Below are 14,575 nucleotides of genomic sequence, written 5' to 3'. Positions count from 1 at the left end.
ATGAGCTTCTATTCTGTTGAGAATTCAGGAGTTCCGCCATGACTAAATTTAGTAAAAAATACTTTCGTATATACTGTTGCACTGAATACTGCCGACACAGTGCTAGCTACACAAGAAGGGACAGAGGGCCTGATTCCTATATTCATGGAGTTTACAGGTCTGTGTCTTTTTTTTTTTTTTAAAGATTTTATTTATTTGACAGAGAGAGACACAGTGAGAGAGGGAACACAAGCAGGGGCAGAGGGAGAGGGAGAGGGAGAACAGGCTTCCCGCGGAGCAGGGAGCCTGATGAGGGGCTCGATCCCAGGACTCTGCGATCATGACCTGAGCCGAAGGCAGACGCTTAACGACTGAGCCACCCAGGCGCCCCTGTGTTTTTTTTAAGCTTATGTTAGCAAAATTAGAATACCACACATAAGAAATCTGTTTGAAAGAGATTGTCTTATTGTTAAATTTATCATAAACTGAAATGATTAAGAAAATAGCATGATAGTTAAATATTTTAATGTTATTTAGGTTTAATATACTTACATACTCTTTATATCCCAAAGAGGCTTTCAAGATTAAACATGGTTTGCATTAAGAATAAAAATAAGTTAGGTAGGTCTCAACTTTGGCCACACATGAGAATTACTTGGGGAAGTTTTAAAAATCCATATGCCCAGGCTACTCCCCAACCAATTAAATCAGGACCTTTGGGGTTGAGGCTCAAGCGTTAGTATTTTTTAAATATTAATTCTATTAAAAACAGGGAGTAAAATGCTACTAATCTCCTGAGGATGAATTCATTGCATATTTAAGGATTAAGTATATCTGAAAGTTAAGGTATCAAACATACTGGGTTATAGATCATTTTTAGACAAAGCATGCAAAGTCATTTTGTAGAACCAGACTTTATCAGGATCCAAACTTTAAAAATGTTAAGTAGAGTAAATAAGATTATGCACCTCAGGCTGTCCTCAGATTATTAAGAAAAATGTCACAAAGTTATTCATTTTCCCCTTTTAGAAGAATGAGGGAAGACATCCTTGACAATAATTTCTTAAAAGCCTTTTGGAACAGCCATCATAAAGCATACAAATAGATAGGAATTAGTCTAAACGTTTGCCAGCAAGAGTTATAAATCGAAAAGACATAACCATCTGGAAGGCATTATAGGACTAAATAATTTTTTGATAACTTATATTAAATGTTAGTTACTAAAGCACGTACCCTATGTATTGAAATTTTAAATCCACAACAATATTCATTCTCTAATCAGTTGTCATTAAAATTTTTTTTCTTTCTTTCACAGAAAATGCTTGGACAGAAGAGATGAGTACTATTTCCACTAAGGCCTAGAATTGCCTACTGTACAAATAGTCCTGATCAGGCAATATACGAATGGCCCAAGGAAGCCACCAAATTGATTTTCAGGTTTTACATGACCTGCGACAAAAATTCCCTGAAGTACCTGAAGTTGTTGTATCCAGGTGCATGTTACAGGTCAGTGTGCATCGATTTCTGAACTCATTCATATAAACCTGGGTGGTGGTTTTTTTCATATTGGAAGAAAACTCTTTTATCTTCTTGTTGGCATTAGTGTGCTATGATGAAAAGAAATGAACTTTGGTGTCTCATAGTTAGGTGGCCTACTTAAACGAGGTATTTCGGCTCTCTGGCATACAGATAATACCTACCTTGTAAAGTAGGTATGAGGACTAAACAGGAGCCCAATAGAAAGTGTTGGTACGTGGTCCATACTTACTGTGAGCTTGCTTCACTTTTCCCCCACCTGTTTTGCCAGAATGTTTTTAAATTCCACATCTTCATATGAAAGTGAGAAAATCATTAAATAAGGAGTCAGGAAACATGGGTTCTAATCCCAAATGAGCACCCCAAGCTGATTTGGCGAGTAATATGCCTTCTTTATGCTCTAGTTTGCTTGTCTGTAAAACAAAGGAATTTGACCTCGACAATGCCTCGGGTCCCAATTCTAAAGAAAAAAGTTTGTTTTTATATTTTTTAATTTAATCTGTAGGTTTTCCAATTACTGTCACTAACCATCTAATAAATTTTTACTTTTTTCTTGTCTGTACAATTTTAGAAATCCATAATTCTAAATATTTAGTGATAGTTGTGCCTTCTCATTTGATAAACTAGAAATCTTTCCATCAAAAACTATCTTTCAGCTTGTTAAAATAGAGATATAAAAAAGTAACTTGGGCTCAGATATATTTACTTGACAAATTGTTTTTAAAGTTTGAAATTATATGAAATTTTTAAAGGCTCAACACCTGTACTTGATGCCAAGTGACTACATTTTGTTCATACCCTTATCACCTTTTATCTGTACATTTTAATTACCTGCCTTTAGTCTAATCCAGTTTTGGTCTCTCCAGTCTATCCACCTCACTTCTGCCAAGGTGTCTTTCTAAATGCAGATTTTGTCATGTATTTACCTGCCTAAAAACCTCATGATTGTTTTCCGTACCCTTCAGAATAAAGTTCATATATCGTGACTAGGGCATACTAGGTCTGTGATCTGGAATCCTGCCTTCTTCTGCAGCCTGGTCTCTTGCCTAGTCCTTCCTCTTCACACCCTGTGCTGCAGACGTCCTCAACTGATTGGAATTCTCTGAATATGCCTGGCTTTTTCTATAGTATAGTGTTTAAGAGAATATGTTTTGAGATAATAATACTGTATTGTGTCCTTGAAATTCGCAAAAAGTGGATCTTAAGTGTTCTCACCACCACTGAAAAAACACTTGGTGGGGGAAGACTGTAAAGTGGTGGATGCATTGATTAACTTGATTGTGGTGATCATTTCACAATGTATAAATATATTAAGTTGTAACATTGTATTTACCTTTAAAGAATCACATTGTACAGCCTAAATATATACCGTTTTTGTCGATCATACCTTAGTAAAACTGGGGAGAAATAAATAAGTAAAAGTAATATTTAAAAATAAATAATAAATAGCATATGTTTTGGTGATAAACAGACTGGAGTTCAAGTTTTAACAGTTACTAGCAGTAATTTAATTAACCTCTCTGACCCTCATTTTCCTCATCTGTATAGTGGGAATAAAAAACTTCACAGTGAATTAAATATGATGCAGATAAAACAACTGGTAGGATACCTGATTCATAATGAGTGCTCAGTAAATGTTAGCAGCCATTACTAATAACAATAATAATAGTAGAAGACCTATAATCAATATTTGGTGAATGAATCAGTAGTCCACATTAGTTGATATAGTATGTAAAAGAAAAAATGAAAAGTTAAAAAAAAAGTAATGACTGGAATCAGAAGTATGGGGAGGAGCAGAGATAGTGGGGGGGGGGGGGGTGTTTTCCCCGTAGAACCCAGGTACCTCTTTCTAACTTTTCAAATAGACTTTAAAATAAAATAACATTATACCGAGAGAGTTCAGTGAGTCACTGAAAAATAGAAAAATAATATAGGTTCTTCAATAAAATGTTATAAGACTTGATATGAAAGAACTGTCCAGAACACTTTCCCAGTAGCACAGCTGTAGAGATTTTGAAGAACCTTAACTGGGAGCATTTTGTATAATTATTTAAATTATTTTCAAAAAAATAGAGTGCTGCAGTATGGTTTTCAGGGTGTATTAAATTAAAACAAAATGCAGGGTAGTATGTATAAAGGAGGATGGGGGTGCGCCTGGGTGGCTCAGTCGGTTAAGGGTCTGCTCCTGATCTCAGGGTCCTGGGATCAAGCCCCACAAGGGGCTCCCTGCTCGGCGAGGAGTCTGCTTCTCCCTCTCCCTCTGCCCCCTGCTTCGTGTGCGTGCACGCACACAGATTCTCTCTCTCTTTCAAATAAAATCTTTTAAAAATAAAAAAATAATAAATGAGGATGGGGGAGTAAATATTCACATGTATATTTGCCCTTGTTTGCATAAAGAAATACCAGAAGGATTAAAAACAAAATTAATAAAAGATAGTCACCCATAGTGAGCAAGAGGGAAAAGGCCAGATGGAGATGGAGATAGAAGTGAGACATCTCAACATATATCTTTCTCTACTGTTTTGATCTGTATAAATGAATTACCTACTTTTTTTAAATGTAATAAGTAAGCATGTGTTCAGTTTTACCAAAAAAGAAAATAAATGATTTTGAATTTCTTTTGGGTACCTGGTAATAACACTTTCACCATGTTTATCTGGTTTTACAAAGACAGACCTTCCTAAGGCATGCTTCCCAGCATCTAGTGATAACTAAAATGAAATCCATTTTGCTTGCAAATTACCATTCTTTTAAATTGAGTTGATAATCATTCTGGGCATCTAAGTAATGTGGGTTTTAGCTGATATAACAAGAAATGTTAAAGAAAGGAATGGGGAAGGCTCCTCTGGGAATACAGCTAGGGTGTACATCTTCCCAAATTTGGGGAGATATTTTTAAAGTAAAAGTAAATTTAGCTACCTCTAAATGTACTTCCAAACATCTCTTACTTGGTGACAGACTTTTCTTTTGGGAGCTGCTCTCCCTTCCTCAGTTGGGTAGGCTTCTGTCCTTTCTCTGGAGAGAGCCTCCCTATAAAATACTGGTTCCGAACTTTTCTAGATGAAAAAACCATGGTATAGAAAATATAAGAAATTTAGTCATCAAAGGATCATGCTGTGCTGCCACTTTGTATATTTGCTCTTAAATATCTTGCTTCCTAAGAGAAGAACAGAAGTATCTACCCTGTGTTCTCTTCTTGACTTTATTTACTGCTCAGATTCTTCTGTTTGGAACTACTTATATCATTTCCTTGTGCTGTGGATTCTCTAAGATGGCAATAATATCAGCAGGTGTAACTCATATCTTTAAATTTTATTTATATTTGATAATTGAATCTTAGAATAGTGTAAAAATATTGCATAGTTGACACTCTGACTTTTTTCCTTTTTTTTAACTGAATTTTTCAGTTCTCTTAAAGTGACAATTTAATCTGTAAGTTTAAAATTTGCTACTCCTTTTCAAAGCAATGTGTTAGTTGTGTTCATTCAGTATTTGTAAGACTTAGTATTTAAGTACCGTATCCTTAGTTGAAGCCTTTTCAGATGACCTCCACCCATAGTCCTTATCCATATTCTTATTAAAACACCTGTCATTCTGTATTATATTTATTTGTGAACACATTAATGTCCTCTACTAGACCATGAAATCCTTAGCAGCCGTTGTATTCCTTCCTCCTTGCCTAATGGAAGCTCAGTAAATTGGTTGAAGGAGTGAATGAATCAGAGTTAGAGAAGGATGATCGTAGGAGATATTTTGATACTATCTGTAATCTCTGTGTCTGTGCAAGAAGCTTGGGGAAAAATGCAAGAGGAACTGGAAATAATGAGTCAGACCTTTTGTAGCTTTGAAGAGAATGAATGCAGATTTGCATATATACAAAAAAGCAATGATTTTCAACCTTTTAGAAACTTATCCCACGCCTTTTGTTACACTTAAAGGGAGTCTCACTGAAAGTAATTGGGGTGTCTTTGAGAAATAGATGATTCCAGGTCTAGGGTAGGAAGTGTACAAGATGATTTTGGACTTCTTGTCATATCAGAAAACAAAGAAGCTATGAGAGACTACTAGGTTCATGTCATATGTACACATGAGCCAACTTGAAATCATTCCCACTAGCCTAAAGATAGGATATAATGACCATAATCAGTTGATACACATCAAAATGTTAAAGATAACTGGAGTTTATGAGGATACTGAAAATAAATCTTAGTAACTTTTAGAGGTTGCTAAGGGCATCAATTCGTTATTCTAAAAAACCAGTAGAGAGAATTTATTTATCCTTTTTCTTCTGTGCAAAGAGTACTAAATAGTTGAAGAGAGCAAGTTCTTTAGGAGGAACTGCAGCTCATACACAAAGAAGGAATCTTATAATTGGGATATCACCAATATCACCATTTTGCAACCCCTAATGAAATAAAGATTCTAAAGGGATCATCAGTAACTGCTTGAAATCATTAGCTGGATCAGGCTGATAACATCAGAATCTGCCCGTCAGCTTTAAGATCACAGAAGGACAGACAGACATTATTGTGTCTCCTTGTGTGATGCAGTAAGAAACAGACCCTATAAAGAGTCTTGCCAAAAATTCATACATGAACCTGCTGACACTTAGAGTTACAACTACTAGTTCACAATGAAATACAGCCGATATTGACAGCACAGAGTGCACCTGTCCAGTCGAGATGGGAAATGCTGCTGCACAAGTGATCAAGTTTTTCAACAAATGACCAGAAAGTTTTTAGAAGAGGGGAGGATTAATTATTATTAGAAATTTAAGAGACATATCAGCCAAATTAAATATGTGGACCTTCCTTAGATCCTCTTTCAGACTAACTAAAAAGACATTTATGACACAATCGGAATTTCAACACTATTTAGATATTAGTTGATATTAAGTATTGAATATTTTAAGGTATGATACTGTCATTGTGGTTATGTTTTTATAGGTCCCTATTTTTAAAAGATACATACTGAAGTATTCACAGATAAAAATGAAATAATGTCAGAGACTTGATCTAGCTTGGTGGGGGGAGAAGCTGGGGCACATCCATTAGATGAAAAAAGATTTGCCATATATTGATATTGTTAAAGCTGGATGATGAATATAGGTGAGTTTATCATGTTTACTCTTTATTTTTGAATATGTTTTAAATTTTTTAAATAAATTTAATAAAAAGTACATTTTCTTTTATCCTATTGTGGCTAAGAAAGTGATGTCTGTAGAGGGTAAATAACCTAAGGCCATGTGAGTTACTGGCATAACTGGGACTAGAACATACTAGATTTTATAAATCAGATTTTATAAAGGATTGAAGGGATTTTTGAGAGCTCAAGAGAATTAAGGAGGAAGACTTTGTAAATATGAGTATCTGCTTTTAAAAAGGAAGTGCGGGATTGGATTAAGTAGACAATACACATTTTAATTTGGGGATGTTGGCCGAGAGGAGGTGAGAAGATGGGGTCTTTGTGAGCTTTGGTTTAGTAGGGAGAATTTACAGAAATAGCAATAAAGTTAGCTTGAAGCAAAAAGCACCAATTAGGTTTGGCAAGAGTCTAACTATAATAACAGTAATTGGTTGATAAAGATTGTGGTGAATTTTTAAATTTTATTTCAAAAACTAATATATATCAATTCAGAGTTAGGAATAGGGTAAGAGAATTTTTATAGCATGAGAGATTTGAACTGTTAGCTTGGGAGGAAAAAAAACCTTACTAACTTTGTTTTTGCATTACCCATTCGAACTGCGGACTATCATTTCTTAACAAGACGTCAAGATGCCTTTTGTAGTTCAGTTTCCTTTAATTAGATTTTATCTCCTATCAAACCACCTATAGACATTTTAACTTGGCTATTCATCTTTTTTATGTCTAAAACTGACCTCTTTCTGTCAGACTTCTAATCTTCCAACCCTCTTTGAAGGCTCTTTCTCTCTCATAGCCAAATTGTATCCATTGTTTATTTGTAGTCTTTCATAATTTGTGTCCACTATCAAACAGTCATAATTTCATGTCTTCCAGTGGTGGTCTTGTCAAGAAATTTTCCCTTTCCCATTCATCTCGAGTATCAACAGACTGCCTCCCCAAAATGCCCTTGTGTCTTTACTTCTCGGTTCATTCATGTTAAGTGGCTTCTCCCCATTGTCACTAACATCGTGACTCATTTTTCAAAATCCTTAATTATAGGCATACCTTGGAAATATTGTGGGTTTGGTTCCAGACCACTACAATAAAACGAATATCGTAACAAAGCAAGTCAAGTGAATTTTTTGGTTTCCCAGTGCATATAAAAATTATGTTTACACTATACTATAGTCTATTGATAGTGCAATAGCATTATGTCTAAAAAGACAACATACCTTAATTAAAAAATACTTTATTGCTAAAAAATGCTAACCATCATCTGAGCTTTCAGTGAGTAGCAATCTTTTTGCTGGTGGAGGGTCTTGCCTCCATGTTGATGGCTGCTGACTGATCAGGATGGTGGTTGCTGAAGGTTGGGGGCTGTGGCAGTTTCTTAAAATAAGACAGCAATGAACTTTGCTACATCAACTGACTCTTTCACAAACGATTTCTCTATAGCATGCAATGCTATTTGATGGCATCTTACCCACAGGAGAACTTCTAAATGGGAATCAGTCAAATCCTGCCACTGCTTTCTCAACTAAGTTTATGTAATATTCTGAATCCTTTATTGTCATTTCAGCAATCTTCACAGCATCTTCAGCAGTAGATTCCATCTCAAAAAGACCACTTTTTTTTTTGTTCATTTGTGAGAAGTAACTCCTCATTCATTAAAGTTTTATCATGAGATTACACAACTCAATCATATCTTCAGGCTCCACTTCTAATTCTCTTGCTCTTTCCACCACATCTGCAGTTACTTCCTCCACTGAAGTCCTGAACCCCTCAAAGTCGTCCATGAGGGTTGGAATCATCTCCTTCCTCACTTCTGTTAATGTTGCTATTTTGACCTCTTCCCATGAATCAAATGCCCTGAAGGTTTTCAGTTTACTTTGCCTGGATCTATCAGAGAAATCACTGTGTATGGCAGCTATAACCTTACAAAATTTGTTTCTTAAATAACAAGACTTGAAAGTCTAAATGACCCCTTGATCCATGGGCTGTCAAATGGATATTGTGTTAGCAGGGATGAAAACAAGATAAATCTCATTGTACATCTCCATCAAAGCTCCTTGGGTGATCAGGTGCATTGTCAGTAAGCAGTAATATTTTGAAAGGAATCTTTTTTTCTGAGCAGTAGGTCTCAATAATGGGCTTAAAATATTCAGTGAATCACGTTGTAAACAGATGTGCTGTCATCCAGCCTTTGTTGTTCCCTTTATAGAGCAAAAACAGTAGATTTAGCATCATTGTTAAGGGCCCTACGATTTTTGGAATCGTAAATGAGCACTGGCTTCAATTTAAAGTCACCAGCTGCATTAGCCTCTAACGAGAGTGAGCCTGTCCTTTGAAGCCAGGCATTGACTTCTTCTCTATAGCTATGAAAGTCATAGATGGAATCTTCTTCCAATATAAGGCTATTGTATCTACATTGAAAATTTGTTACTTAGTGTAGCCACCTTCACTAATTATCTTAGCTGGATCTTCTGGATAACTTGCTGCAGTTTCTATATCAGCACTTGCTGCTTTGCCTTGCACTTGATGTCATGGAGATGGCTTCTCTCCTTAAACCTCATAAACCAGCCTCTGCTAGCTTTAGACTTCTCTTCTGCAGCTTCCTCACCTCTCTCAGCCTTCACAGTATTGAAGAGAGGTTAGAGCCTTGCTCTGGATTAGGCTTTGGCTCAAGGGAATGGTGAAACTGGTTTGATCTTCTATGCAGACCACTAAAACTTTCTCCTATCAACAATAAGACAGCTTTGCTTTCTTATCATTCATGTGCTCACTGGAGTAGCGCTTTTAATTTCCTTCAAGAACCTAAAATCCTTTGCATTTACAACAGGCTCTGGCCTATCTTGGATTTTGACATGCCTCACTAAGTTTAATCAGTTCTAGCCTTTGATTGACAGTTGAGATAGGTACAGCTCTTCCTTTCACTTGAACACTTAGAAGCCATTGTAGGGTTATCATCATCATCATCATCATTATTATTATTATTAATTAGGGTCATTTCGGTATTGTATCACAGAAAATAGGGAAGTCCAAGGAGAGGGAAAGAGATGGGGAAACAGTCAGTGGAATAGTCAGAATACACACAACATTTATCAATGAAGTTCACCATCTTCGTGGATATGGTTCATAGCACCCCAAAACAATTAGAGTAATAACATCGAAGATCACTGGATTGGGTGCCTAGATGGCTCAGTCAGTTGAGCATCCAACTCTTGGATTTCAGCTCAGGTCATGATCTCGGAGTCATGGGATCGAGCCCCAAGTCAGGCTCTGTCTCCCTCTGCCCGTCCCCCCACTCGCGCGCTCCTGCATGCTCTCTCTCTCTCTCTCTCTCTCTCATATAAACAAGTAAACCTTTAAAAAAAAAGATCAGTGGACCATGGATTGCTCTAACAAATACAATAGTAATGAAAAGGTTTGAAATATTCTAACAGTTACCAAAATGTGGCACAGAGACATGAAGTGAGCAAATGCTGTTGGAAAAATGGTGTCAATAAATTCGCTCAATGCAAAAAAAAAATTCACTCAATGCAGGGTACCACAAACTTTAAATCTGTAAAAAACACAGTATCTGCAAAGTGCAATAAAACAAGGTATACCTGTATTTAATCCCAATCTGCTTTATTAATATTTGTTCCACAAAATCTCCGATACAAACCTTTAACTCCAACTAAATCTGTTCCAGTTAACCTTGTTTAGAATATGCTTTTACTTATTATCACACTAATATCTGTCTTTACTCATGCCGTTCCCTTCACTAGGAGTCCTTTTTCCCTCTTCAAGTCCTGCATATACTACTGTGTATGAAGCCCATCAGACTATGCCTCCCTTATTAACACAGTTCTTTGTACGGTAGTCTACAATACTAACTCTCTGTTGAACTTAGAAACCACTTATTATTTGGCACATAGTCATGTTTTAATAGTGTTACCTTTTCATAAATCCATGGTTTGTCTAATTGAGTTGCAAAACTTTTCTAGGGAAAATTTTGGTTCTATATGTCATTGAGTCTTTCACAGTCTCAGAGTACTATGCATAATTTAGATGTTCAGTAAATATTTTTATGGATGATTTATGACTGGTGATTGGTCAGTCTCTTGAGGATTCTTTAGAAATAATCTGGTTGCTTTTTTGTTTTTGTTTTCATTTCTGTGGAGTAGATTTATATGGTGCTATCTAAAGGCAGAGATAGGAGCTCAGTTGCTCTAGGTGCTACCTTGAGTTTAGAGGAAGCATATAAGGAATTGAGATGACTTTGTTGTGTTATTTTAGGACTTTTTCTATTTAAATACCACATATATAATTTTTTAAAGAGTTTATTTAGAGAGAGAGAGCGTTCACGAACAGGGGCAGGGGCAGAGAGAGAGGGAGAGAGAATCCTAAACAGACGCTGTGCTGAGTGTGGAGCCCGACACAGGGCCTGATCTCACAATCCTGAGATCATGACCTGAGCTGAAATCAAGAGTTGGACACTTAACTGACTGGGCCACCCAGGCGCTCCCTACATATCATTTTTTAAAAGGTCATTAATTTAAAACAATTCATATAGCACTTGAATGTGCAAAACATTTCATTATATAGTATTATATGCCTAATGAATATAATACTTGAACGGTTATGTTTTGTTCAGCATTCAAATCATGTTTTTAATTAGGTTATAATTTTTACTGTATTTGCATGAATCCATTTTACTGTAAAATAGCTCCTTAAACAGAACAGTGACTTGGTTTGCTGTCAGCTATTGCTAGTTAGAGAGCTTTTCCACTATGTTAGTAGTGAGGATTTGTAATTCAAGCATTTGCACAAAAAAATAGTTCTTCTCAATAAAAAGGTTCAAATATGTCTGTTCGAATTGTATTAACTAATCACTCGTTAATCACGTACTATTTTAGTAGTGATGAGAGTGTAACAACCAGAAGGTTGTTAACATCAAGCTATTTTTATTTTGTTTTATAGAATAATAATAACCTGGATGCTTGCTGTGCTGTTCTATCTCAAGAGAGTACAAGGTATCTTTATGGTGAAGGAGACTTGAATTTCTCGGATGACTCTGGAATTTCTGGCCTCCGAAATCACATGACTTCTCTCAACTTGGACTTGCAGTCACAGAATGTTTACCACCATGGAAGAGAAGGAAATAGAATGAATGGAAGCAGGACTCTGACGCACAGCATTAGTGATGGACAACTTCAAGGTGGTCAGTCCAATAATGAACTCTTTCAGCAGGAGCCACAGACAGCACCAGCTCAAGTTCCTCAAGGCTTTAATGTTTTTGGAATGTCTAGTACATCTGGTGCTTCAAATTCAGCACCACATCTTGGATTTCAGTTAGGCAGCAAAGGAACATCTAACCTTTCTCAGCAAACTCCCAGATTTAATCCCATTATGGTAACTTTAGCCCCAAATATCCAGACTGGTCGTAATACTCCCACATCTTTGCACATACATGGTGTCCCTCCACCTGTACTTAACAGTCCACAGGGAAATTCTATCTATATTAGGCCTTACATTACAACTCCTAGTGGTACAGCTCGACAGACGCAACAGCATTCTGGCTGGGTATCTCAGTTTAATCCTATGAACCCTCAACAAGTCTATCAACCTTCACAACCTGGTCCCTGGACTACTTATCCTGCATCTAATCCTATGTCACATACCTCAGCCCAGCAGCCAAACCAGCAAGGCCACCAGACCTCTCATGTCTACATGCCCATCAGTTCACCTACTACTCCACAGCCACCAACAATTCATTCATCTGGTAGCTCACAGTCTTCTGCCCATAGCCAATATAACATTCAGAATATTTCAACAGGACCTCGAAAAAACCAGATTGAAATCAAACTTGAACCCCCACAAAGAAACAGCTCTTCAAAATTGCGTTCTTCTGGACCTCGAACCTCCAGCAGTTCCTCTTCAGTCAACAGCCAGACCTTAAATAGAAATCAGCCCACTGTTTACATAGCTGCCAGTCCCCCAAATACTGATGAGGTAATGTCCCGTAGTCAACCCAAGGTCTATATTTCAGCTAATGCCGCCCCAGGAGATGAACAGATCATGCGGAATCAGCCCACCCTCTTCATATCCACAAACTCTGGAGCATCTGCTGCCTCCAGGAATATGTCTGGGCAAGTGAGCATGGGTCCTGCCTTTATTCATCACCACCCTCCCAAAAGTCGAGCAATAGGCAATAACTCTGCAACTTCTCCTCGAGTCGTGGTCACTCAACCCAATACAAAATATACTTTCAAAATTACAGTTTCTCCTAATAAACCCCCTGCAGTTTCACCAGGGGTGGTGTCCCCTACCTTTGAACTTACAAATCTTCTAAACCATCCTGATCATTATGTAGAAACAGAGAATATTCAGCACCTCACGGACCCTACTTTAGCACATGTGGATAGAATAAGTGAAGCACGGAAGTTGAGTATGGGATCTGATGATGCTGCCTACACTCAAGGTAATAATCCTGAAGGTGGGGTCACTTTCCATGCTGGGCTTATTGGTGTACATTTGATTTTACTTGTAGAAATGGCTATCAGTATTATTATTTCATCTTTTTTTAAGTGTCAAATCATATTACTTTTAAAACCTCAGAGTATTCCTACAAATTGTGAATTTCATTTTTACTATCATATAACTTAAAAGTTTGAAGGATAGGGTTATTACATCTTCAGCATAATCCATCCTGGTATGCTTACTTTCTTAATGTTTTAACCCTTCCTTTTCAGTGAATTCTCTTCTCTGTGGTGATGTTGGCTTGCTCTTTAAAATTTTTGTGAATAAAAATTCATAAAAACACATCTTAGTAAGATATTAGTGGCCTCGTATAGTCGGTAAATCTGCCTTCTTTGACCAGGCGATTTCTCTATTCTTCAAGTATTTTCGTTTTTCTAATATAACATTGTTAGTCTTATTTTATATCAAAATCTAACTTCTTACAAGTCCTAGAATAATTTACCTCTAAGAGAGATTTTGAGTTCTGTTCTCAATATTTGTTTCTTTCAGCCTCCCTTAAACATCAGTTAATGCAGCCTTTATCTTTATTTGGAATTGTGGATAAAAACATTAGTTAGTCTATCTCATTTGATTATCCTCTTCTGAAATAGACTAGTTGATATTGGCATAATACTAAATTATATCTGTATTAATTCAAGTAGAGATAATTTCTGTCATATATGTTTTATTTGGTCCCTTAAGTTACTTAATCTTCAGTAAGAAACCATTAAACTCCTTCAGATATGAAAGTGGAGGTTAAGTGTTTGTTTTCTTGAATATTGATGCAGGTTTGTAGATTGGCTGGGAGTCCTTTAGAGCAACAACATATCGTAGTCATCTTTGTATCCGCAGTGAGCTGTTCCAAGTATTGTAGGTTGGAAAATAATAGATTATCACCCCCTTGCAACATGCAGCCCTTTACGACCACTAGTACCACTTGTCCTTTTAAAAATTTCTTAAAATAGTGATTTTACTGCTGAGTTTCTCAGAGGAGCCTGATTGTTATGTTTTAAACTACTATATTCTTGTGCTTCTCAACTCAAGCTGGGCTGTGATGCTTTCAGATTTCATAAACACCTATGGAGCTTTCAAATAAGGATGCCCAGGGCTCATCCCAAACTTGCTCAGTTAGACTCTCCGAATGGTGAGGTCTAGGTGTGCATGTGTGTTTTAAAGGTCCGTGGGTGATTCCGATTGCACTAGAAATTGTGCTAAAACTGGACCCGTTTTTGTTTAGTTTCAGGCAATACATGAATTTTAATATACCATTATTTATTTCACTGATATTTAATTCCTGTTCTTCTCCCACAGTCCTCTTCTCCTTCTCTCCTTCCAGCAGATAGCAGATTTCCTGTATTTAGGTAGTTGCTGTTTCTTAAATGGAGAGTAAATTGTTGTATGAAGATAATTTGATAAAGGGAATTTTCAGTTG

The 14,575-nt window shown here is 36.6% G+C and overlaps 1 protein-coding gene across 3 annotated transcripts in view; it reads left to right on the top strand.

Annotated features, from left to right (window-relative positions):
• TAB2 (TGF-beta activated kinase 1 (MAP3K7) binding protein 2) overlaps positions 1–14,575 on the top strand; it is a 70,012-nt gene that overhangs the window by 19,481 nt on the left and 35,956 nt on the right. For all 3 annotated transcript variants that reach the window (XM_032407684.1, XM_032407685.1, XM_032407686.1), the window contains 2 exons: positions 1,295–1,485; positions 11,605–13,105. In XM_032407684.1, the coding sequence (XP_032263575.1) occupies positions 1,384–1,485; positions 11,605–13,105 (1,603 nt within the window). In that variant the 5' untranslated portion in view covers positions 1,295–1,383. The remainder of the gene's footprint in view (positions 1–1,294; positions 1,486–11,604; positions 13,106–14,575) is intronic.

The sequence above is a fragment of the Phoca vitulina genome, unplaced genomic scaffold, assembly GCF_004348235.1.
Source record: "Phoca vitulina isolate PV1807 unplaced genomic scaffold, GSC_HSeal_1.0 scaffold9, whole genome shotgun sequence".
In the NCBI taxonomy this organism is placed as follows: Eukaryota; Metazoa; Chordata; class Mammalia; order Carnivora; family Phocidae; genus Phoca; species Phoca vitulina.
Note: the sequence above shows the minus strand (reverse complement) of the source record. Positions and strands in the feature narration are given on the sequence as shown.